The sequence below is a fragment of the Anomaloglossus baeobatrachus genome, chromosome 2 (assembly GCF_048569485.1).
Source record: "Anomaloglossus baeobatrachus isolate aAnoBae1 chromosome 2, aAnoBae1.hap1, whole genome shotgun sequence".
Lineage (NCBI taxonomy): Eukaryota > Metazoa > Chordata > Amphibia > Anura > Aromobatidae > Anomaloglossus > Anomaloglossus baeobatrachus.
Window position 1 is genome coordinate 150,697,464 of NC_134354.1, and position 27,735 is coordinate 150,725,198.

Here is a 27,735-nt window from a genome sequence, read left to right on the forward strand (position 1 = left end):
CTGTTGCTGTGAAACCACAACATGTTGTTAAAGAAGCTCTCAATGGAAGAGAAACAGATCATCGTTAAGCTGAAAAAAAGGAATAAATCCATCAAAGAGAAAACAGAAATGTTAGGCATGGCCAAATCAACAGTTTGATATATTCTGCAAAAAGAAAAAAAAAAGGAATGCACTGGTGAGCTTGGAAACTAAAAAAGGCCTGGACGTTCAGGATAGAAAGCAATGGTGAATGATTGCAGAATCCTTTCTATGGTAAAGAAAGTCCCCTTCACAAAATCCACCCAAGGGAAGAACACTCACCAGGAAGTAGATGTTTCAGTATCTAGGTCTACCCACATATATAAGAATTGATAAGAGCAAATGCAAAGTGTTCACCAAAACCTTAAACATAGAAAGACCGCATTAGATAGAAAACAAATCTAAAAAATCCAGCACAGCTCTGGAAAAACAGTCTTTGGAAAGATACTAAGATCAATCTGTACCAGAATGATGAGAAGAAGAAAGTATGAAAAAGGCTTGAAATGGCCTATGATCCAAAGCACAGCACATCCGCTATAAATCTTGGTTGCCGTCGGTGTTATGGCCGGGCATACATGGCTTCCAATGGCACATGGTCACTTTTGTTTATTGATGATGTGATTGAAGACAAAAGCAGTCGGATCAATTCTGAAGTGTACAGACCTATACTATCTGCTCAGATTCAACCAAATGCAACAAGGTTGATTGGATGGCGCTTCACAGTACAGATGGATAATGACCCAAAACATACTGCAAAAGACAACCCAGGAGAGTTTTAAGACAAAGAAGTGGAATATTTTGCAACATTGTCAACCCCATCAAGCATGCATTTCACATACTATATGACAATATGTGATTGATTGATTAATTGTGTGGACAGGTGTCTTTTATTAACGAGTCCAAAAAGGCGCAACTAATACAGGTAATGAGTGCAGAGTGGAAGAGCTTCTTAAAGAAAAAATAACAGGTCTGTGAAAGCCAGAATTCTTGTTGGTTGGTAGGTGATCAAATACCTATTTCATGCAATAAAATGCAAATTAATTTTTTATACAATGGTTTTTTTTTGGGGGGGGGGTTCTTGAAGTGTGCCTACAATAAAAATTACAGACCTCTCCATTCTTTGTAGGTGGGAACACTTGCAAAATCAGCAATGTAGCAAATACAAGTTATTTTCCCTACTGTATAATAAAAATTAAATTGGTAATAATAGTATTAACTATTATGCTAAGTAATTAAAGAATTAAAATACAACAAACAGAACAATGTGAAAATAATTGAAATATTGTATTATTCTGATTTATTTTCCATTTTTTTCAGTCGTACTTTATTTATCCTGAAGTTGGGAACCTTTCAGTTTGCTTTGTTGAGGCCAATATTAATGTTTTTGGCAATCGTGCTTTGGACTAATGGAACATACGCCATTGGTGATGTAAGTATTGTACTGTTACTGGATACAAAACACTCACCTTCTTCCTTAGGTCTCAATAAATTTAAGAATATGACTGAGCAGTCCAATATAGATTAGTTTAAAGTAGAGTTAACATAAGGTAGCCTTGGTTTACAGTCTAAGGTCCCTTTCATGCTACATCTTGGTGCCCGTTTCCAATAAGTGTATACAGCTGAACATGATGCATTACAGTGCGTATGGTGACTCTGCTGCATGATTATAGTCAGTGACCCTTCAGCACATATGCCCAAATCCCATTTTGCAAGGTGTTCTGGTGTAAGATTGATATCAAAACAAACATTAGATCACAGAGATTCAGAAAAACAGATTGAACCCCCTGGATAAACATGTACACCTGCAATACATACATTGACCACTAAAGGCCCCTAGATAAAGCTTTCCAATAAAACATGTTGGAAGCAATGGGTCCTACTGACTTACTGGTCTGTTTGTCTTTAACTGCTTGGCAATATCAGTTTTCATATTTAAGGGTGCTTTACACGCTGCGACATCGCTAGGGATTGCTAGCGATGTCGCGAGCGATAGCACCCGCCCCCGTCGTTGGTGCGATATGTGGTGATCGCTGCCGTAGAGAACATTATCGCTATGGCAGCGTCACATGCACATACCTGTTCTGCGACGTCACTCTGGCCGGCGAACCGCCTCCTTTCTAAGGGGGCGGTTCGTGCAGCGTCACAGCGACATCACACGGCAGCCGTCCAATGGCAGAGGAGGGGCGTATATGAGTGGCCGGAACATGCTGCCCACCTCCTTCCTTCCTCATTGCCGGTGGACACAGGTAAGGAGATGTTCAGCGTTCCTGCGGTGTCACACACAGTGATGTGTGCTGCCGCAGGAACGACAAACAACATCGTACCTGCAGAAGAAACGATATTAAGGAAATGAACGACATGTCAACGAGCAATTGGTGTCACACGCTGCGATGTCGCTAACGGCGCCGGATGTGCGTCACTAACGACGTGACCCCGACAATATATCGTTAGCGATGTCGCTGCGTGTAAAGCACCCTTTACTCTTAGGTGTTCTTCTGATTTCCATATCATTTCTTACTGGCCCCTATACATAAGCCTACACTTTTACCATATATTTGTTTGATTTTAAAGTGAATCTGTAAGTAGGATAATACATACTAAGTCCTCTGTATGGGCATGAAGATGATAAAAAGTTGAATAAATGATCCCTTGATATCTGCAATTTGATGACTTATTCCAGAGAAATCCACTTTTTTTTGTATATGTAAATGAGCAGTTGTGATCTATGGGCGGGACACAGATTTGTATGAGAATCTGAGAATGTGATATATGATGGCTGTGTAACGCACCTGAGCCACTCAGAGCACTACTAGGAACTGCATCCTCACCAGAATGCAGGGCCTACCCCCTGGGACCTGGAACACCAGTGCCAGCAACACCTAGACACACCAAAATCCTAGTTACCACTCCACACCAGGGGTAATTGGCTAGTCAGACACAAGGGAATGGCCATCTAGAGGGCGGAGCCAGACCAGAGAGACTAGACAACCTGGTGGGAGGGGACAGCAGCCAGTCTAGAGGAGTCAGTAGTAGTAGAGAGGGAAGTGGAAATACGTGCCTAGAGCTGGGTCTTGTAACGGTGACCCAAGGGCACAGGTAAGTGGTCGCCAGGGCAGGTACACCCGAGTACCGCTGGGACCAGAGCATCGACGGGGCACAAGACTCTAAGTCACACACCAGTTTAATATGGTCTGGCAAATACCTGCACAGTGAGGGGACCTCCACGGACCTCACTGACCCACAGATCCGGGGGCACCAGCAGTAAAGCAAGGATCAGGGTTCGGGACACAGACCAGCCCTACAGGGGCCTGCCATACGGACAAGGAGACTACCACAAAATGGGACAGTCGGGCCCCAAACTGCTCCATGCTACGGGGACCCATCCACACTGATGGTGCCGGGGACAGAGCCACTGAGTCATCAACTGGTACTGGAACTACAGGGACCTGAACCAGCCGTCTGAGGGTCAAGAGTGAGTAGAGACTGTTAATTACAACCCACATGTAGCCTCCCTTATTACTCCATCATACATCTCCCGGGCTCAGCCCTACCTGTGGAGGGCCGACCACCACAGCTGCTAGTACCACCAGCCCTAGAGATAATCAACTCAGCAGCGGCGGTTCCACCATCTTAACTGCAACCCGCAGGTGGCATCACACAAATGACTTTAATCTCCCCTGTAAATACCGTACTCCCCATTAAAAAGTTCCCAGGACACGGGACCGGGCAACGGCCACCAAAGTGACATTCCCCAGTGATACACCGCCCGGGACTGAGTACACAATTCCCTGGGCATCACAGCTGCTCTATGTTCTCCTGATCCCACTGCAGAGCTGTGTGTGATTATTAGGCCTTGGTTCCACTTGCGTTTTGCAAGGACGAGTGCAATCTGATAAAACATCTGATTCCACTCACACCAGTGCAAAACTATGTGGCAGTGGCAATCTGCGATTGATTTCTCATTCCCTATCGGCATGAAAACTGAATCACAGCATGCTGCGTTTAGCAGCGAGTCTTGGCTCACACGCACACATACAAGTCTATGTGAACGTGTGAAACATCGCACTGCACTCCCATGTCATCTGACCCCAGTGTGATGTATGCAGAGACAGGCCGCGGAGGAGAGGGAGAAAGTGCTGCCTCCTTCTTTTCCATAGCTTTGCTCTGATCGCAAGATCGCATCAGTCGCACGACCTTCGGCTCACACCCGCAGCAGAGGGTCATTAGCATATCTCTTCCAATGCTCCCACATTGGAAGCTATGAGCAAGTGGAACCGAAGACTAATTGACACATTTGTAGATTCCTCTTTGTGTTTCAGCTTTTCTCACAGACAGGCAGTGCTACAGTACAGCAGAGCTGTGAGCTGCAGCAAATCTGTGTACTGTACTGTACACAGTGTACTGTGTACTGTGTTAGTTACATGACTCACACCGGTAACGCCCTCTTTTATTAAAAATAAACTTTTCCTGGTAATGACAAGTTAGTGGCATAGGTTTTTGAGAGTTAGGCTGGAGTCACACTTGCGAGAGACTCGCGCGAGTCTCACATCACATCACCCGGCGTGGCCACACACTCTCCTGACAGGAGCGGGTCAGCTGCATGTATTTCTATGCAGCTGAGATGCTTCTGTCTGGAGAGCTGCAGGCCATGTCGGGTGATGTGATACAAGACTTGCACGAGTCTCTCACAAGTGTGACTCTGGCCTAACTGTCAGTAGAAAATGACTGTTCAAACTAAGCCTATCACTCCATACACCATTAATGTGGTCAAGCAGTTCACTGCACCTTCCGCCCTTTTGTTTTTCATTTATCTTCGAACTTCTCCAGCTTGTGTAGAGACAGAACTGAAATCAAGGAAGAGAGGATGGAGATAGATGCAAACAAGAAGATGGGAAGGTGAACTAAAATGTTTGCTTTTCAAAAGGTTTTCATCTTGTAAAAGTGTTCCCATTAGGCTACTTTCACACATCCGGTTTGAGCACTGCGGCTCAATCCAGCTGTAAAAACTATGCAACGGATGCGGCGAAAACACCGCATCCTTTGCATACGTTTTTACATGCGGACCGTCCGTTTTTTTCCGGTTGCGGCATGCTACTGAGCATGCGCAGTGGAAAAAAACGCATGCAGCGACCGGATGCGTTTTTTTCCGCATCACGCCGCATCCGGCCTCCATAGGTATGCATTGAAAAATGCGCCGCAGCGGCCGGATGCGGCGCGATGCGGTTTGTTTTGCCGGAGCAAAAAACGTTGCAGGGAACGTTCGATCCGGCCACGGCATCGGCTAAATCTGCCGCATGCGGCAAAAACCGGACCGAACGCAAGCCCCTGCGGCACTATACGGCACTAATGTAAGTCTATGCAAAAAAAAAACGCAACCGCCGTCAAAAAAAACGGTTGCGGTTTTTCTACAGAACGCCGTATTGTGCCGCAGAGCAAAAAAACGGATGTGTGAAAGTAGCCTTAGGCTCTCTCGATCATCCTAAATCAGCAAACTTCATATAAGTAACTGGTGCACTCATAGGATTATATACAATATTCAACAGTGTACATGACAGCAGAATGACTGCACATAGTATAGACAAAGAACCCACATGTATTTCCAAGGAATTTTATCTCCACAAGAGTTTGCAAAAATACTGAAGTCTGTATGAGCCACATCAGCTATAGCGATGTTTCGGGACACACCTCACTCTCAAGCTTGTGGTTTCCGGGTTCATTATGGCCTTAAATCATAAAAACCATGTGACCACCTCCATCAATAAATATACTACAAATAATTGTACATTAACAATATAAATATTTTGAACAGTATTATGTAATCACTAATCATCCTTACAAACATTTTTTCAATTTTTATTTCTTTTTTTACAAAAAAACATATATTTATTTTTAATTCTTAAACCTATAGGACTAATTGTATCTAACATGTATATCCAGATTCCCCTTGAATATCAAAACCTCCACTTCTTGTTGATCCATGCCTCTTGCTCTAATATCAGCCACCGCAGCTCACACACCTGATATCTGTGTTCAAAAAAGGGTCAAGCAACAGTTGTTTCTCCATATCCTTTCTCAGTGTCTTTAAGGCTTGCAGTTTTTATTGGAATCTTTAATTTATTTTTATTTTTCCTTTTGTTCAACCGTTTGGTCAAGCAAATTTTTAGCATTCTTGATGCTTGTCCCATGTATGCATTACCGGATGGGTATTTTGACAAATAAGTAACATTCTTGCTATTGCAAGTAAAAACCTCTTGTAGTTTTTTCCACATGTGGGATGGAGTACGTGGTCACCTTTAATTATCGCAAAGCAATTCTGCCAACTAAAGGGGGCTTTACACGGAGCGACATCGCTAGCGATATAGCTAGCGATGGCTCCCACCCCTGCCGTTTATGTGTCACGGACCAATCGCTGCCCATGGTGCACAATCTCGCTTGTCCATCTCACACATACAGCCCTCCCTAACGACGTCGCTGTGGGCGGTGAACAACCTCCCCTGAAAGGGGGAGGTTCGTTCGGCGTCACAGCGACATCACAGAGCGGGCCTCCGATAGAAGCAGAGGGGCGTAGAGCCACCGCATCTCCGAAACTCTCACCTCGGTGCTCGTTGAGGTCACAGGTATGCTGCAGTTCATCGTTCCCGAGGTGTCACACATAGCGATGTGTGCTGCCTCGGGAATGACGAACAACCTGCGTCCTCAACAACCAACGATTTTTTGAAAATGAACGACGTGTCAACGATGAGCGATTTGGGTATTTTCCATCGTTAACGGCCGCTTTTTGGTGTCACACGCAACGACATCGCTAACGATTCCAGATGTGCGTCACGAAATCAGTGACCCCGGCGATATATCGTTAGATACGTCGTTGCGTGTAACGGGGCCTTTAGGCATGGAAATGTGTCAGGCTTGCATGCTGCTGAAAAACTCTGGATTTTCTTACTTTATTAAATCTGCACAAATATGTTAACTGGACTGGCATCCACCCTTGCTATATTCAAAATGTGGCAGTTGTTTAAACAATTTACCATATTTATCATCTCGCTGAAATAAATGCCAATGTTTAATTATTGTGAGCTTCATTAGTCCTGCATGGTTATCCACCATTGATAAAAAGAGACATTTTTCTTTTTATTGTTACTAGTTTTAATTATTTCCTCTCAGGTTTTGTCTTCAATTTCTTGACAAGTATCCACTATTATATTATTTCTGATAGCCTCTTTGAATGAGCTTGTCAACCATTTTGCCTTTTTCTTCCTGAAAATTTGCATTGGTTGAACAGATACCATGGACTCTGGTGACTTAGCTTTTGGGATGCCCTTTAGGCCATGTGCACATGTTGAGTATTTGATTAGTTTTTACCTCAGTATTTGTAAGCCAAAACCAGGAGTGGCTAAAAAATGCTGACATGGTGCTCGTGTTTCTATTAAAGTGCAGTCAGATGGCCGTATAACGCAGATTAAGATCACATCAAAATGCCCAAACTGGCAGCGGCTCTCTTGACCCGAGCGTGATAGCTGCATAGAAATTCATGGAGCTGTTATGCTCAGGTCAAAAGACCCGAGGCCAGTCTGCGAACTGCGATACAATCCTCGTCCTAGTTAGACGACCATCTCACCCCGACCCTATGCTTTTCCTCTGATTGTTCTACTCCTGGTTTTGGCTACAAATACTAAAGCGGGCTTTACACGCTACGAGATCGCTACAGGGATCACGGATTTTGTGACGCACATCCGGCCGCTGTAGCGATCTCGTTGTGTGTGACTCCTTGGAGCGATTTTGGATCATTGTAAAAACATCCAAAATCGCTCCTCGTTGACATGGGGGTGTTCTCCCAATTATCGCTGCTGTCACTTGGGGGAAGTTGATCCTCGTCCCTGCGGCAGCACACATCGCTACGTGTGACGCCGCAGGAACGAGGAACCTCTCCTTCCTGCCACACGCCAGCAATGAGGAAGGAAGAAGGTGGGCGGGATGTTCGTCCCGCTCGTCTCCGCCCCTCCGCTTTGATTGGGCAGCCGCTTAGTGACGTCGCTGTGACGCCAAGTGAACCGCCCCCTTAGAAAGGAGGCGGTTCGCCGGTCACAGCGACGTCGCCGAGCAGGTAAGTACGTGTGACGCAGGCGTAGCGATAATGTTCACTACGGCAGCGATCTTCATATATTGGCATAACGATAGGGGCGGGTGCTATCACGCTTGCCATCGCTAGCATCGGCTAGCAATCTCGTAGCGTGTAAAGCCACCCTTAGGTAAAAACTTAACAAATACTCAATGTATACACGTAGCCTTTAAAATCTGCATGGAGTGAACACTTTATCTGTGGAGCAAATTAGTCCTATGTCCTTAGTATATAATGTTGTCTTTCAAAACTTATTTTGTCTTATCATTTTAACATCCAAAAAATTAAGTGATTTTTTAATCTTTTTTGAGATTAAATCTTATTAATGAATGTTGTTCATTATGAAAAACATGAAATAATTCAACCTCGCTCTTTACTAGTCCACAAAACAAACATGTGAGGACAAATTAAATTAAAGCATTCATTAGCATAGATCTACTGTCTTTGTACAAATTCAGACATAAAAATATCTGCAAAACTTGGTGCTACAGGGCACCCCATTGGGGTCCCCCATACATGCAAGTAAAAATCAGTGCAAAATCTAAAATAATTATTCTTAAGGAGAGGGTCCAGTAAAGAAATAAAAAAAATAGATCTTAGAATTGGTAATGTTAAGACGTTTACAAAGCCTGTTACTAACAACATTAAGGAGGTTGTCCACTACTTTAGCATTGATGGCCTATCCTTAGGATAGGGCCACAATGTCTAAACAGTTTTCTGTGCCAGCGATGGCAGCAGGCAGGCGGAAATGCTTAGTTCGAGCGCTGCCCCATTTTCTGATAGCGGCCGCAACCGGATACTGCACATCCGCCTCCTAAAGATTTGACTAGGCGACGGATGTTCAGTACCCAGTTGCGACCAATATGAAGATGGGGCAGCTCCGGAACTAATCATTTGGACCTGCCGGCTGCCGCCGCCAGGACCGTGTACAGCAGATCAACGGTCATGCGGGATGTTGAACCTTGGCCAATCAGACATTGATGACCTATTCTAAAGGATAGGCCAACAATGTTAAAATAGTGGACAACCTCTTTAACTCCTTCTTTGGGATATTTGCATATAAGCTTTGTATGTCAAATGAAGAGAACTATGTTATTTTGAGAAATATCTGTTATGGCTATCTTTGAGAAAAAAAAACATTAGTGTCTCTCAAAGAGCAGTGGCTGTATATGAAGATAGTTTTTTTTCAGGATATAGTTGACGGGTACAGGACAGAATTCACACCAGAAGCAATTGGTCTTCCCGGAAGGGATTGCAAGTAATTTGTAAATGTCTTTTGGCTTCATTAACGTACTACAGTGGCCCCACCTTTGTCAGCTTTTTAACTATAATTTAATCATTATTTTTTTAATGTTTCAATAGCTTTTTTTTGTCTTCATGTGTTATATTGGTGGAGGTGGTCACAAGGTTTTCATGAATTTCATCAGCAATGATTAATAAACTAGGAAACCACAAGATGGAGAATGTGGTGTGTTCCAAAATGCTGTTACAGTTGAGGTTGCTCATGCTGACTTCACAGTCTCTGCAAAGTCTGGAAAATTTACAAATTCCTTGGAAATACATGTGGGTGAATATTTGTCTGTACTATATGATATCTTTCTGCTGTAATGGCCATTATTGAAAGAAGGTTTCAATAAAATCCTACGAGTGCATTGATCTCTTTGGCCACGTCAGGGGTGCTCACCGATACAGTCACTAATCAGCTGATTATTCTTTTATTCTAACAATCAGTGGTGGTTCAATAATAAAACTCAGTAATGAGACTGTGGTGTATCCATGATGTATTACTTCATTTTCACTGATTTTCCTTTTTAGGATGATTGTGTCGCATTCTCTGGCCAAGAATTCTTCTTTGAAATAAGGCAGGAGTGTCATTAGTCGCTAATTTTCCAATTATACAAAAAGCAGTGTTATTGAGATAATATGGACTACATTTTTTATTGTTTTATCTTAATGAAAAGTTGCATTAGTAATCTAATAGAGACTGCATACAGCTCCTTGTGGAGAAGATTTAGCTTAATCAAAGTCATTTTAGCATTCAATAATGTAGTACGACATGACCTCTAAAAATAATTGCTCTCTGGTCTTTTGCAGGCACGCGCAGAATCTTCTACAATTTACATTAATGTAATTGTTGGTGTGGTCACTATTGTTGCTCTCTGGGCTGTGGGAATCATGTTTAATCTCGTCAGACCTTCCTTACTGGACAGAAATATTATTCCAAAATTTGCCTGTTACCAGGTGAGATACCAAATTCTTATACTTTTTTAACCTGTATAACGATGACTAAAAGTCAAACATTGAGTTGTGAGTTGAGTTAAATCCAAAATATTTAGTTATGCCCTAATTTACTGGTCACCGAGGGTCCAATTGCTGGGGCCTGCTGCAATTTTGAGAAATGAACTCTTGTACTTGGGAATGAGGCTCTGCAAAGCCGCACTTGAATGAAGAAGAGGGGCACATACTCCACCTCATCTTCATCTATTGTATATAGCAGGGTTCCCAAAACTCCAGTGCTCCAGGCCCACCAACAGTGTATGTTTTCAAGATTTCCTTAGCATTGCACAGATGTTGGAATAATCACCTGTTGAGGTAATTACATTATCACCTGTGCAATACTAAGGAAATCCCGAAAAAATGCACTATTAGTGGGCCTCATGGACTGGATTTGCTGAACTCGGGTCTATAGGACTGCTGGAAAATGGCGTGCATAGCACTTGGTTATCCCATAGACAATGAATACAGGAGTAGAGTATGAGCATCTCCGCTCCATACTGCTGAGCCCGCTTCTTGTGTTCCAGAGCACCAGTCTAGGAATATTTGGGTAGTCCCTGTAGTGGGACCCCTAGCAATGTGTATGTTATCCCCAATACTGGTAATACCAACTTGGTGCCACCATCACATCCTCCCAATCACTGGCACTAATGGTCATGATCACATTTATATCAAAGGATCCCCCAATTTTTATGATTAACTGCAGTATTCTCATGAAAGATAAGTGTGATATCATATATGGAAGACCAAGGAGACTACCGGGATAGTGATGCAGAAGCTGTGGGGGATCGAATTGTTGACAAATTGTTATTTTATAATGTTGCTTACCTTTAGCTCATTTAAAAAAAATACTCTGACAAATCATGAAAAAAAGCAGTAGGCAGTAAACTTTTAAAGAGGACCAGTCATGAACAGACATATACACTTCCTTGAAAAAGTATTCATACCCTATGAACTTTTCCAGAATTCTTCACGCCACACCCACAAACTTAAAAGTATTTTATTGGGATTTTATGTGATTTACAAATCCAAAAGAGCAGGTATTTATGAAGTGTAAAGGAAATGATGCATGGTTTTCTAAATATTTCACAAATATACATTGGAAAATTGGGATGTGCATTTATGTTCTGGCACCACCTTTTACTGCAATTATTGCTGCAACTCTTTAGGGCATGCTTCTACCAGCTTTGCACATGTAGAGGCTGAAATATTTGCCCATTCTTCTTTGCAGAATAACACTAGCTCAATGATAATGGATGGAGAGCGTTTGTGAACAGCAATTTGTTTAAGTTTTGCCACATATTCTCAGTGAAATATACGTGGCTATATATGGACTTTTACTGGGCCATTCAAACAGATGTTATGGGTCATTGTCCTGCTGGAAGGTGAACCTATGCTTCAGTATCAAGGTCTTTGCAGCCTCTAACAGATTTTCCTCCAGGATTGCCCTATATTTGGCTCCATCCATCTTCCCATTAACTTTGACCAGCTTCCCTGCCCCTACTGAAGAAAAGCATCCCATAGCATGACAGTGGAGGTGGTGTTACAAGGTGATGTACAGTGTTATATTTCCACCACACATTGGCTTGCATTTAGCCAAAACATTTCTACTTTGGTCTCATCTGACCTGGGCACCTTCTTCCTCATGCTACATATGTCCCCTACACGGCTATTTGCAAATTGCGAGCATGACTTGTTATGGTTTGCTTTCAAAAATAGATATTTTCTTGCCACTCTTCTAATAGTTATTCTGTGGACAGATTCTCCCACCTGAGCTGTGGATCTTTGCTGCTCCTCCAGAGACCATGGGACTTTTGCCTGCTTCTCTAATTAGGGCTGTCCTTGCTTGGACATCAGATTAAGTGGACGGCCATATCTTGGTAGGTTTGCAGTTGTGCCATAGTCATTCCATTTTTGTATATTGGATTGAACAGTGCTCCTTGAGATGTTCAGTGCTTAGGCTATTTTTCATAACCTTACCCTGCTTTACTTTTTTCCACAACTTTATTCTTGACCTGTCTGTTGTGCTCCTTGGTTTTCATGATGCAGTTTGATCCCTAATGTTCTCAAACAAACCAGAGAAACCTTTACGGAACAGCTGTAGTTGGAAAGAGGATAAATTGCACACAAGAGGATTCAATTTACTAATTAAGTGACTTATGGCTTCAATTGGTGATTCAGGATTTATTTTAGGGGTATCAAACTGTGGCGCCCTGGACTAGCCAGGTCGTCACAGGTAACACACACACACACACACACCCCCGGACAGTTACATTAGTCAGACACAAAACCCTTGTTGCCTCCCTCCAGGGTCTGATGTCCACACTAGGTGGGGCGGAGTCAGGCAGTTAGCCCCACCCACCAAGGAGTTCACAGGCCTGGAGGCGGGAAAAGCAGTTAGTTAGGTTTGGAGTTTAGTTCAGGAGGTTGAAGTGAGAGGAGTAAAGTGGAGAGTGTCTGGGTTTGTGGCCCAGACACTGACAGCAAGGCTGGCAGATGGTGGTGGGCGTCTGCAGGAGTGGTGGATCAACGTGGAACCGTAGGACCGGGGTCGGGCAGTGGCCCGCCGGTACCGACCGGGGAGCGAAGTGAAGCTAGCACATACAGGCAGGGCCATCGGACCCCGACCAGGCTTGGAGCCGCCGACAAAAGTCAAATCCGAGTGTCACCGGAACCCCAGGGGTTTCCTAACAACCAAAGACCCGTTAGAAAGCAACCGTTCGCACCGTGAGGGTATACAGCCATCGCCACAGGCTAGAGACCCAAGGGCCAGCGCCTGCAGGCAAAACGGGCTCCTCTGGCATCTATACACCAGGGAGCGGACTACCGTTGGGGACCCATCGTAGTCAAGACAGTACACAAAGGTGCAGGGAAGGACAGCCGCAATCACCTGTCTGGGGAGAGACACTGCAGCCAACTGCGGGATCCGTCCATCCAGCCGTTTGGTTTACCGGAGACTTTGTGCATCTCTTGCTGAGTGAGCACACCCGAGCCATCCAGCACCGCGCTGTCCCTGCAACCCTGCACCTCACCGACCCTGCCTCCCCGCCTCACCACCGGGCCCCCGGGACCACCAACCCCTACCCACGGAGGGGGAAAACAACATCCCAGCTGCTCCCTACCATCCCTCCCAGGATCCCCGTCACCAGCAGCGGTGGTGCCCATCTTCACCACAACCCGTGGGTGGTGTCACGGACTAAATCCCCAAAGCAAACCACCCCCTTTTCACTCACGGGTGAGGAGCGCCGCTCGAGTCCCCGGATCCGGCCCACCGCTCGAGCCACCGAGCAGCAGCAGCCGCAGCGCCGGACCCGAGCGTTAGTGAGCGCAGCGCCCCGCCGCCCGCGACAAAACTACAGAGGGCTGAATAAAAATGCATGTCATACTTTTCAAATTTATACTGTATTTTTAAAATATTTAGAAAACCATGTATCATTTTGTTTACACTTCACAAATACTTTCTACTTAAGGTACCGTCACACTAAGCGACGCTCCAGCGATCCCACCAGCAACCTTACCTGGCAGGGATCGCTGAAGCGTCACTACACGGGTTGCTGGTGAGCTGTCACACAGGCAGATCTCACCAGCAACCAGTGACCAGCCCCCAGCCAGCAGCCACGTGTGGAAGCGATGCTGCGCTTGGTAACTAAGGTAAATGTCGGGTAACCAACCCAATATTTACCTTGGTTACCAGCGCACACCGCTTAGCGCTGGCTCCCTGCACACCTAGCCACAGTACACATCGGGTTAATTACCCGATGTGTACTCTGCTACGTGTGCAGGCAGCAGGGAGCCGGCTTCTGCGGACGCTGGTAACCACGGTAAACATCGGGTAACCAAGAAGCCCTTACCTTGGTTACCCGTTATTTACCTTCGTTACCAGCGTCCGCCGCTTTCAAGCTGCCAGTGCCGGCTCCCTGTTCCCTGCACTCCTAGCCACAGTACACATCGGGTTAATTACCTGATGTGTACTCTGGCTACGTGTGCAGAGAGCAGGGAGCCGGCACTGACAGCGTGAGAGTGGCGGACGCTGGTAACGAAGGTAAATATCGGGTAACCAAGGAAAGGGCTTCTTGGTTACCCGATGTTTACCGTGGTTACCAGCGTCCGCAGAAGCCGGCTCCTGCTGCCTGCACATTCAGTTGTTGCTCTCTCGCTGTCACACACAGCGATCTGTGCTTCACAGCGGGAGAGCAACAACTAAAAAATGGTCCAGGACATTCAGCAACAACCAGCGACCTCACAGCAGGGGCCAGGTTGTTGCTGGATGTCACACACAGCGACATCACTAGCAACATCGCTGCTACGTCACAAAAGTCGTGCCTCAGCAGTGATGTTGCTAGCGATGTTGCTTAGTGTGACGTGGCCTTTAGTGTTGGTATGCCACATAAAACCACAATAAAAAAGTTTGTAAATGTACAGTAACATGAAAAAATATGGGAAAGTTCATAGGGTATGAAAACTTTTCAAGCCACCTTTTTAGATCAAGAGCTTTGCTTAGAGTAAAGATTCAACAGAAGCTATAAAACGGTGTACAAACAGTGGAAGTCTGGACTCTTGTTCTATGTAAGCTTAACTGAGATAGTATAACAAATTAATCTGGTACCTCTCATTATAAACACATGTATGTCAAATGAAAGGCAATTAAGAGTCCCAAAATTAAATGAAGAAATATTTATACTCCAGATCTAAACATATAGTAATAAACATCAAAATAGTATAAATCCACTTACCCTATTAAACCAATAAAAAAACCCTCACAAACTATCAGAAAAAAAGCTAAAAATACACCACTAAATACTTATTGGAAAGTGCAGTTTTCAGTTTATGGGCTTAATATGATCTGAACAATAGAGTTTCTGGAGGTATTAAATATCATGGAGACTAACAAGTGTAAGTCCTGGCAACAGGACCACTTAACACAAAAAGATCTATACAAGACTATCTAATGTGTGGCGCCCCTGAGGCTTCAGTCGCCACAGAGGTACTGTACCTCATCCAGAGGTGTGGTATTCCATCCTGGGTAAGAAGGAGGTCACAACCGGTTTACACAAAAGCACAACACCCAGGCTCAGAAACACCTCATCAGACATGGCAAGGGTGTGATTATACCCGAAGCCAGGCTGGGGGGGGTGGAGTCTTAGGAGTGGAAACACAGTAGTACAAGTGGGAACAGAGTGTGGAGTGTGGAGTTGGAGAGTGAAGAGCAGTGGAGGAGCGAAGACCTGTGGCCTGGACCTGGTGCAGCTCGGCCCGGGCACAGACAGAAAGGGTCCTAGAGACCATGGGAGCTAACCTCTCGTAGCCTTATTCCACATAGAATCTACAGTTGGAGGGACTTGGTCGCAACACGGGGACTGGTCCCTAGTCTAGAGGAGAAAAACCTACGGGCTCCGCTAGCAAAACCAGCGGCTCAGGTGACTTCACGCACCGCAGCCACACACCGCACATGAATTCACTGGAAGGTGACCCAAAAGGACCAAGGGATAGAGCTTCACGCCAACCCAACAGGATCCATGGGTATGGACACAGGGTTCAGTGAGCGAGAGCGCAAGGCAGGAGGGCGAAGCAAGTGCAGAGATGACCAGGGAAGGTACACTTAAGAACGGTGCACCGGATTCGACCTCTGAACTACTTGGGATCGGCTGGAGCTGATCACAGTGAAACCCAGCACTCCAAAGGTGGTCACTGGCATGTCAAGTTACTTTGGAACCTGCTACAGTGATTAAAGACCTTGAGACTGCATCCCTGTGTTGCTCCGTTATTCACCTGTGCCCGCCCGCTATCATAGACTACTAACACCCCCATCCGCCCTGGGGCCCAGCTCTACCTGTGGAAAGCTACACCATCCAAGCTGCGTCACCATCTGCCCCAGTGAGCCCTCTCACCGCGGCGGCACCTAACTTGTCGGATACCACAACTGGCGTCACAAATAAACTGTCATAATCCCCTTCATATTTTACAAACAGTCCCCATAAACCAACTGACCATCCCTAATATAGACCCATACCAGCCATAAACCATGGCTCCAAAACACTGTATTGGACAATACCCAACACGCGTTTCTTGTGCTGCTTAATCAGTGAGACAATAATCTATTTATTTAAATAATAAACTATTTTGAAGTTTATTATATATTTACATCTGATCATGTTCCACATAATCTACAGCCAGATGTATTGTGCATCTAAGCCTACATTCTACAATGTTCACAACTTTCTCTAAATAACATATGCTAAAATGAATAACACCATTTCCAGAAATAGTACTTACTGATGATAATATACAGTTAGGTCCAGAAATATTTGGACAGTGACACAAGTTTTGTTATTTTAGCTGTTTACAAAAACATGTTCAGAAATACAATTATATATATAATATGGGCTGAAAGTGCACACTTCCAGCTGCAATATGAGAGTTTTCACATCCAAATCGGAGAAAGGGTTTAGGAATCAGAGCTCTGTAATGCATAGCCTCCTCTTTTTCAAGGGACCAAAAGTAATTGGACAAGGGACTCTAAGGGCTGCAATTAACTCTGAAGGCGTCTCCCTCGTTAACCTGTAATCAATGAAGTAGTTAAAAGGTCTGGGGTTGATTACAGGTGTGTGGTTTTGCATTTGGAAGCTGTTGCTGTGACCAGACAACATGCGGTCTAAGGAACTCTCAATTGAGGTGAAGCAGAACATACTGAGGCTGAAAAAAAAGAAAAAAATCCATCAGAGAGATAGCAGACATGCTTGGACATGCTTGGAGTACCAAAATCAACAGTCGGGTACATTCTGAGAAAAAAGGAATTGACTGGTGAGCTTGGGAACTCAAAAAGGCCTGGGCGTCCACGGATGACAACAGTGGTGGATGATCGCTGCATACTTTCTTTGGTGAAGAAGAACCCGTTCACAACATCAACTGAAGTCCAGAACACTCTCAGTGAAGTAGGTGTATCTGTCTCTAAGTCAACAGTAAAGAGAAGACTCCATGAAAGTAAATACAAAGGGTTCACATCTAGATGCAAACCATTCATCAATTCCAAAAATAGACAGGCCAGAGTTAAATTTACTGAAAAACACCTCATGAAGCCAGCTCAGTTCTGGAAAAGTATTCTATGGACAGATGAGACAAAGATCAACCTGTACCAGAATGATGGGAAGAAAAAAGTTTGGAGAAGAAAGGGAACGGCACATGATCCAAGGCACACCACATCCTCTGTAAAACATGGTGGAGGCAACGTGATGGCATGGGCATGCAAGGCTTTCAATGGCACTGGGTCACTTGTGTTTATTGATGACATAACAGCAGACAAGAGTAGCCGGATGAATTCTGAAGTGTACTGGGATATACTTTCAGCCCAGATTCAGCCAAATTCCGCAAAGTTGATCGGACGGCGCTTCATAGCAGATGGACAATGACCCCAAGCATACAGCCAAAGCTACCCAGGAGTTCATGAGTGCAAAAAAGTGGAACATTCTGCAATGGCCAAGTCAATCACCAGATCTTAACCCAATTGAGCATGCATTTCACTTGCTCAAATCCAGACTTAAGACAGAAAGACCCACAAACAAGCAAGACCTGAAGGCTGCGGCTGTAAAGGCCTGGCAAAGCATTAAGAAGGAGTAAACCCAGCGTTTGGTGATGTCCATGGGTTCCAGACTTAAGGCAGTGATTGCCTCCAAAGGATTCGCAACAAAATATTGAAAATAAAAATATTTTGTTTGGGTTTGGTTTATTTGTCCAATTACTTTTGACCTCCTAAAATGTGGAGTGTTTGTAAAGAAATGTGTACAATTCCTACAATTTCTATCAGATATTTTTGTTCAAACCTTCAAATTAAACGTTACAATCTGCACTTGAATTCTGTTGTAGAGGTTTCATTTCAAATCCAATGTGGTGGCATGCAGAGCCCAACTCGCGAAAATTGTGTCACTGTCCAAATATTTCTGGACCTAACTGTATGTCATGGTGCCAAATCCACTTCCCAGAATTCTGAATTACGTGTTTTGTAAAAAAAAAAAAAATATATTAATTTTTAACAAAGAGGAAAATTCCACTAGGGATCTCATGAGATCTTACATCAGTGAAAGAAAACATGAATGCCGGGCAGCTTCTGTAACATCAAAAGAAAAACTCCTGTAAAATATACAAAATTAGCCATCTTATACTCATTGTAAGGACTGAGCAAAACACTCTAAAGATGTAAAACATTCAAAGAGGCAACCTAACACCAGATTCATGCTGCCCGAACCACAGGAAGGATAAATCCAGCAATTCCAGTCGCGTATCTTTTACTCTGAAACACTGTGGCTTTTCAGAGTAATCATACTTCAGATTTAGGGCCCGATCCATGGAGACTGGGAATATAATTGCCAGTCTTAATTAGAGAGCATTTTGGAGAAGCCTATGCCAAGTATATAAAGAGGTTCATGCCACTTAATGAATACGGTGCATCTTCTCAGAGTCATGCACCAACTTGAACTTCTGAAATGCTGCTTTTGTCAGGCACAGGAGTAATGTAGGCAGTTATTACCACGACCCATCCCAGCTCCTTACCAGTTCCCTCCATTTGATGGAGCTGCCTGAAACTGGCATGACAACACCAAAAGTCACAGAAGCTTCACACAACTCCACATTGCACAAACATTGTGCGACTTTTTGAAGCATTTTATGGAAAACTGGAGTAAACACGTTGATAATTTGGGTCTGTGTGTCTCAGATGACAGGTCTGTTCCTTGGCAACTTCTCCTTGATCCCTTTGACTGACAGATCTTTCTTTATATACACACATAGGGAAAAACCTCTTAGGCATCTAAAGTAAGGCAGGGAGAAGCCACGAGGCACTTAGGGGTACTTTGCACGTTGCGACATCGAAAGTGACGCACATCCGGCGGCGGTAACGACGTCGCAACGTGTAAAGCCTAGATGTGCCGATAAACGATCACAAAAGCGTCGAAAATCGGTGATCTGTGTAGCGTCGATCATTTTCATAATGTCGCACCAATAGGAGATATGATGTTCCTCGTTCCTGCGGCAGCACACATCGCTGTGTGAAGCCGCCGGAGCGAGGAACATCTCCTTACCTGCCGCCACCAGCTATGCGGAAGAAAGGAGGTGGACGGGATGTTTACGTCCCGCTCATCTCCGCCCCTCCGCTTCTATTGGCTGCCTGCCGTGTGACGTCGCTGTGACGCCGCACGACCCACCCCCTTAGGAAAGAGGCGGGTCGCCAGCCAGAGCGATGTCGCAGAGCAGGTATGTGCGTGTGAAGCTGCCGTAGCGATAATGATCGCTACGGCAGCTATCACAAGATATTGCATGTGCGACGGAGGCGGGTACTATCGTGCTCGGCATCGCTAGCAATGCAAAGTACCCCTTACACTTACCATCTGGACTAGTCATCCAAGACATATAGTCCCCAGCCGGCTTTTCAAACTATGTTTACTATGAAACGCTACAGTGTTTCAGAGTAAAATATACCTGGCTGCAATTGTGCAGCACGTGTCTAATTCATGGAGCTAGTGGTTCTCTTTAAAGAAGACCTTGCACCTCTCCTGGTCTTAGTAAATGCTTTCATTACCCATAAGATAACAATTTTATAGCATCTATTCTTAGAACCCCGTTGTTCCTCATGGAAATATATGAATAAATTAACAGCTGGGTGTCACCATTGCACTTCTCTGGGGTATTTCACTGTACTGTCTGCCATGATCTAATCATCACTGACAGTGTTAAGCGGTATATGGACATCCAATATTGATGAAGAGAATGAAAATTCACAATTGATAAGTTTTGTTCATTCATTTCAGGAATGACACAACAAAGAATTCTAAGATAAGCTTCTCTTTCATTTAGTAATACATGTACTTAATAAAACTGTATTATGTCCATGATGTTCTATTAACTTTATTCAATAGCTAAGACTAAACTTATCTCTTGTCTAGCTCTATCAATAAATGGCATGACAAAGTTATAAGCAAAGCACTAATTTTCCAAACATACAACAAAAGCCAGACTTTCTTTTACTCAATGCTCATCTCTTACAAAGTAATACTTAAAAATCCCATATGGAACAATCATCAGTTAAAGGGAATCTGTCACCAGGTTTTTACTCCCTCATCTGAGAGCAGTATAATGTAGAGACAGAGAGCCTGATTTCAGCGGTGTGTAACTTACTGGGCTGCTTAGGGTAGTTTTGATAAAATCACTGTTTAATCAGCAGATTATAATTAGAGGCCTACTTTTCCTGCTGCCAGGTATTCCAGAATATTCGTGAGCTCTGTAAAGTCCTGCCCACACCACTTATTGGCAAATTTCTGCCCATGTATAATGTACAGACAAAGCTGCCAATCAGTGATGTGGGTGAAGTTATAGATCTCCAAATTCAAAAACAAAAATCAAATCTTTATTTTTATATAGCGCTAACGTAATCTGCAGCGCTTTACATACATCAGGAACACTGTCCCCATTGGGGCTCACAATCTAGAGTCCCTATCTGTATGTCTTTGGATTGTGGGCAGAAACCCGAGTACCCAGAGGAAACCCACGCAAACACGGGGAGAGCATACAAACTCCTTGCAGATGGTGTCCTTGGTGGGATTTGAACCCAGGACCCCAGTGCTGCAAGACTGCAGTGCTAACCACTGAGCCACCGTACCAAATAGATGCTAGATCTACAGCAGAAAAAACATTGATTTTAACAAAATGACAGCAAACAGCTCAGTAAGTGACACATCGCTGGAGTCAGGGTCTCTGTCTCTACATTATGCTGCTCTCAAATGGGGGAGCAAAAACCTGGAGACAAATTCCCATTATTAGATTCTTCCTAATATGGAATAGAAAAACAAAAAACATTAGAAAATACCTGATCACTCATCAATGGCTGCAATTCAGGCATGGGCTGGCTCACAGGGGAATAGTTGAATCCCTTAGTGGGTCCCTAGGCTCCCTACATGAGCATTTATTATCACAGTACACTTACAGGTAGTATATAGTATATCCTTACCATGGAATGTGGCCTATCAAAAGTGCCATAAATGGCACCTCTAGGTCCATCACTTGTCCACAGGTTAAAAGTCCACCAATTCCACCCCACTGCATCCCCATATACTTCCGTGGAGATGTGGCTGCAGCCGTCCTTCCATTAAAGTGTAACGAGATTGTGTTGACTGGAAACTTGAGCACAATGGTCAAGTAATATTTGCATGTAGCTGTGGAGTGAACCCCTTAAATCAATTTTCGTGGTGAGCTCATGGCACCCCAGTTCGACAGTTCTGGGATTTATTTGTAAATGCAATAACCACCAAACAAATTTAGGCCAGAGAGATATTAATTTCGATTTCTGCAATGCAAATTACCCATGAAAATCACTTTCTGGTAAATTCTAGGTTGAAAGTCATGATTTGCTATTATTTTCTTCTTTTAAGCAATTGATGTAACAGTTTAATTTCCATTGTTTTAGTTTATTGTTATTCTGAGCCAACTTCAGACATCAATCATCAATATTCTTGGATCTACGCGTGTTATTTCTTGTGTTCCACCACTTCCCGGTCCGTCCAGAGCATCATGTGAGTAAATTTGGCTAAATATTTATATTTGTATCTATTAAATCAATATATAAACTTGTTTGGATTATGTAAAGGGACTTTAAAGGGAACATGTCAGGTCCAATATGCACCCAGAACCACGAGGAGTTCTGGGTGCATATTGCTAATCCCTGCCTAACCGTCCCTGTATACACCAGCATAGATAAAGAGATCTCTAGACGAAATATTTCTAAAGATGTTATATCATATGCTAATGAGCGCAGGGACAAGGCAAAATGGACAGCTGGGGGTTTGAATCATCAGGCTTGGAAGGCCCATGGTTATTTGTTCCTTCTCAGCCTAAAAATAGTAGCCCGCAGCCGCACCAGAAGTGGAATATTACATTATATCACATCACATGTATGTGGAGTCGGGAAGGAATTTTTCCCCTACTGTGGTGCTTACTGTCTGCCGTATGCATTTTTTTTGCCTTCCACTGGATCAACATGTTAGGTTAGGTCATATGTTGAACTCAGTGGACTTAAAGTGAACCTGTCAGATGCAATATGCACCCAGAATCACGAGCAGTTCTGGGTGCATATTGCTAATCCCTGCCTAACCGTCCCAGCCCATAGTAGCATAGATAAAGAGATCTTTAGAAAAAGTGTTTCTAAAGATTCTTTATAATATGCTAATGAGGCCAGGGACTAGTTGCAAGGGCGTTACTTCCCTCGACTAGTCCACTCTCTTATCATGGTAGCACGACCACAGGGGCGTACTAACATGCTACTCAATGCAGCATCGCCAGCAGTTACATGCATACCTGTGTCTGCTGTTCAGAAGTCCCCGGTACTTCCCGTCATGCGTAGTATAATGCCGGGTGTGCATGTCTCGGCTTCAGCAAGGTCTAGTGCGCATGACTGAAAGTGCCAAGGACTTTTGAACAGCGGACACAGGTATGCACATCACCGCTGGTGATGCTGCATTGAGTAGCATGTTAGCACGCTACCATGCTAAGGCGGACTAGTCGGGGGAAGTAACGCCCTTGCGATTATTTGCTAGCCTCATTAGCATATGATAAAAGATCTTTAGAAAAACTTTTTCCAAATATCTCTTTATCTATGCTACTAAATACAAGGATAGTTAGGCAGGGATTAGCAATATGCACCCAGAACAGCTCATGATTCTGGGTGACTATTGTACCTGACAGGTTCCCTTTAAGTTTACCTTCAACCTTAAACACTCTAAAGATATTACCAGGCTCTTTTAGACTGCTGTAGGGCTTTGGCGATTGGCATAATGGTGTATGCGGTTGATGTCAGCTGTGAATTGACAGCTGGCATCATGCGCAGGGGTTTGTAATGGACATGTGTCTATTAGACATACACACAATCAGAAATAAATAGTTAATTTCAGTAAAGACTCCCCACACTCTCTCATTCACCAATTTATTAATTAAAAGAAATTCTTGAAATTCTACATAATCCAGTGGTGTAATGTCCCATGACGCCCATTGAATCCTATGTGTACAAACCTGCCCACATCACTGATTGAATGTTTGCTGGATGTTTGTTGTACAGGCAGCAACTCAAAACAAACTCAATTTTGTCCATACAAGAAGTCTTGACAATGACTTCAGCATTTGCGCACAACTTATTTAAAGGGGTTGTCCAGCACTTTATATTGATGGCCTAAGCATAGGATAGGTTATCATTTTCAGATCAGGGGGTGTACGACACCCGGCACCCCTGCTGATCAACTGGTCCTTGTGCCAGCGGTGGCCAGATGTGTTTAGTTGAGGAGCAGTACTACACAGCTACATGAATTGTACAGCGGCCACAACAAGTACTACTGAGCCATGCCGTTTTGTTTGAAAAGGAGTTGATTTGCAGTAGTCCGCTGTGGTTACTATGAAGTTCACAAATCTTTGTCTACTGCTAAGCAACTGATCACTTCAGGATGCTGCCAACAACGGGAACAGCTTATCAGCGAGGGTGCTGGTGTTGCATCCCCACCAATCAGATATTGCTGACCAATCCTAAGGACAGTCCATCAATATAAAGTAATGGACAAATGGACAACTCCTTTAAGGGAGCTCTTAAGGTGGCTTTACACACTGCAACATCGCAAACGACATCGCTGTAACGTCACCGGTTTTGTGACGTTATAGCGACCTGCCCAGCGACATTGCAGTGTGTGGAACACATCAGCGACCTGGCCCCTGCTGTGAAGTTGCTGATCGCTACAAATCGTTCAGGACAATTCTATGGTCCTTTGTTTCCCGCTGTGCAGCAAAGTCTGTGTGTAAAGGGGACTTTACAGCGACTTCGTTAGCGACTTCCCTTTCAAAAAGCTGCTTTACAACGTCCCCAATGACTAGCTAGGTCGTTCTGCAGGTCCGGATCACTGTTGCGTCGTTGGCCAGGTCTGCCTGTTTGACAGCTCACCAGAGACTTTGTAGCGATCCCGACCAGGTTGGGATCGCTGGTGGGATCGCTAGAAAGTCTCAGTGTGTAAAGGGGCCTTTACAGATTCCCTGGATGGAGTGAAATCTTCTCTTGTCTTCACATCAAACAAACAGAAAAGAAGACACTTTCTCAAGGAAAGCACTCCATGTATATCACACTGTGACAACAATCTGTATCTAATTGCATTACTTCTACAACTGTGCCAAGAATATAGAGGGCTTGACCCAGAGATTGAGATAGGTAGAGATAAGATAAGAAATGATAAGAAGCATTTGTGAAACCATGATGATCCGATAAGTGGGATATCTGATCTGAAATCCCTAGTAGGCACTAAAAGATAAAGCTGGTCATAGACCTTAAAGGCCCCGTCACACTAAGCAACATCGCTAGCAACATCGCTGGTAACGAACAACTTTTGTGACGTTGCTAGCGATGTTGCTGTGTGTGACATCCAGCAACAACCTGGCCCCTGCTGTGAGGTCGTTGGTTGTTGCTGAATGTCCTGGGCCATTTTTTAGTTGTTGCTGTCCCGCTGTGAAGCACAGATCGCTGTGTGTGACAGCGAGACAGCAACAACTAATGTGCAGTGAGCAGGGAGCCGGCTTCTGCTGAGGCTGGTAACTAATGTAAACATCGGGTAACCAAGAAGCCCTGTCCTTGGTTACCCGATATTTACCTTTGATACCAGCCTCCGCCGCTCTCACTGTCAGTGCCGGCTCCTGCTCTGTGCACATGTAGCTGCAGCACACATCAGGCAATTAACCCGATGTGTGCTGTAACTAGGAGAGCAAGGAGCCAGCACTAAGCAGTGTGCGCTGCTCCCTGCTCTGTGCACATTTAGCTGCAGCACACATCAGGCAATTAACCTGATGTGTGCTGTAAGTAGGAGAGCAAGGAGCCAGCGCTCAGTGTGCGCTGCTCCCTGCTCTGTGCACATTTAGCTGCAGCACACATCGGGTTAATTAACCTGATGTGTGCTGTAACTAGGAGACTGGGGGCTGGTCACTGGTTGCTGGTGAGCTCACCAGCAACTCGTGTAGCCACGCTCCAGCGATCCCTGCCAGGTCAGGTTGCTGGTGGGATCGCTGGAGCGTCGCAGTGTGACAGCTCACCAGCAACCTCCTAGCAACTTACCAGCGATCCCTATCGTTGTTGGGATCGCTGGTAAGTTGCTTAGTGTGACTGGACCTTAAGGCCCAGTCACACACAACTACTTACCAGCGATCCCGAAAACGATGTGACCTGATAAGCATCGCAGGTAAGGGTACCTTCACACTTAGCGATGCAGCAGCGATCCAACCAGCGATCTGACCTGGTCAGGATCGCTGCTGCATCGCTACATGGTCGCTGGTGAGCTGTCAAACAGGCAGATCTCACCAGCGACCAGTGAACAGCCCCCAGCCAGCAGCGACGTGCAAGCGACGCTGCGCTTGCACGGAGCCGCCGTCTGGAAGCTGCGGACACTGGTAACTAAGGTAAACATCGGGTATGGTTACCCGATGTTTACATTAGTTACCAGCGCACACCGCTTAGCTGTGTGTGCAGGGAGCAGGGAGCCGCGCACACTGAGCGCTGGCTCCTTGCTCTCCTAGCTACAGTACACATCGGGTTAATTAACCCGATGTGTAATGCAGCTACATGTGCAGAGAGCAGGGAGCCGCGCACACTGCTTAGCGCTGGCTCCTTGCTCTCCTAGCTGCTGTACACATCGGGTTAATTAACCCGATGTGTACAGCAGCTACATGTGCAGAGAGCCGGAGCCGGCAGCACAGGCAGCGTGAGAGCTGCAGAGGCTGGTAACTAAGGTAAATATCGGGTAACCACCTTGGTTACCCGATGTTTATCTTGGTTACAAGCTTACCTCAGCTGTCAGACGCCGGCTCCTGCTCCCTGCTCGCTTCATTTGTCGCTCTCTTGCTGTCACACACAGCGATCTGTGTGTCACAGTGGGAGAGCGCCTTTGAAGAAAACGAACCAGGGCTGTGTGTAACGAGCAGCGATCTCGCAGCAGGGGCCAGATCGCTGCTCAGTGTCACACACAGCGAGATCGCTAATGAGGTCACTGCTGCGTCACAAAAAGCGTGACTCAGCAGCGATCTTGGCAGCGAGCTCGCTGTGTGTGAAGCACCCCTAAGTCGCTGGGAGATCTCAGGTGAGATGTCACACAGTCAGATCTTAGGGGTGCTTCACACACAGCGAGCTCACTGCCGAGATCGCTGCTGAGTCACGCTTTTTGTGACGCAGCAGTGACCTCATTAGCGATCTCGCTGTGTGTGACACTGAGCAGCGATCTGGCCCCTGCTGCGAGATCGCTGCTCGTTACACACAGCCCTGGTTCGTTTTCTTCAAAGGCGCTCTCCCGCTGTGACACACAGATCGCTGTGTGTGACAGCGAGAGAGCGACAAATGAAGCGAGCAGGGAGCAGGAGCCGGCGTCTGACAGCTGAGGTAAGCTTGTAACCAAGATAAACATCGGGTAACCAAGGTGGTTACCCGATATTTACCTTAGTTACCAGCCTCTGCAGCTCTCACGCTGCCTGTGCTGCCGGCTCCGGCTCTCTGCACATGTAGCTGCTGTACACATCGGGTTAATTAACCCGATGTGTACAGCAGCTAGGAGAGCAAGGAGCCAGCGCTAAGCAGTGTGCGTGGCTCCCTGCTCTCTGCACATGTAGCTGCATTACACATCGGGTTAATTAACCCGATGTGTACAGCAGCTAAGAGAGCAAGGAGCCAGCGCTAAGCAGTGTGCGCGGCTCCCTGCTCTCTGCACATGTAGCTGCATTACACATCGGGTTAATTAACCCGATGTGTACTGTAGCTAGGAGAGCAAGGAGCCAGCGCTCAGTGTGCGCGGCTCCCTGCTCCCTGCACACACAGCTAAGCGGTGTGCGCTGGTAACTAATGTAAACATCGGGTAACCATACCCTATGTTTACCTTAGTTACCAGTCTCCGCAGCTTCCAGACGGTGGCTCCGTGCAAGCGCAGCGTCGCTTGCACGTCGCTGCTGGCTGGGGGCTGTTCACTGGTCGCTGGTGAGATCTACCTGTTTGACAGCTCACCAGCGACCATGTAGCGATGCAGCAGCGATCCTGACCAGGTCAGATCGCTGGTCGGATCGCTGCTGCATCGCTAAGTGTGAAGGTACCCTTACCAGCGATGCAGGAACAATACAGGTCGCAGTAGCGACCTGTATAACGATCTCAGCAGTCACTGTGACCCTGTCACACAGTGTCAAACACAGCGATGTGTCCTGCTCAGCAGGACATCACCTTTGAAGAAAATGGCCTGGACCATTCCGAAACGACTAGCGATCTCACAGCAGGGGCCTGATCGCTGGTAGGT

At 45.3% G+C, this 27,735-nt stretch overlaps 1 protein-coding gene across 1 annotated transcript in view; it reads left to right on the forward strand.

Moving 5' to 3' along the window:
• LOC142287240 (organic solute transporter subunit alpha-like) overlaps positions 1–27,735 on the forward strand; it is a 76,290-nt gene that overhangs the window by 40,918 nt on the left and 7,637 nt on the right. The window contains exons 5-7 of the mRNA XM_075333433.1: positions 1,336–1,447; positions 10,229–10,375; positions 21,858–21,963. Coding sequence (XP_075189548.1) covers positions 1,336–1,447; positions 10,229–10,375; positions 21,858–21,963 — 365 coding nt within the window. The remainder of the gene's footprint in view (positions 1–1,335; positions 1,448–10,228; positions 10,376–21,857; positions 21,964–27,735) is intronic.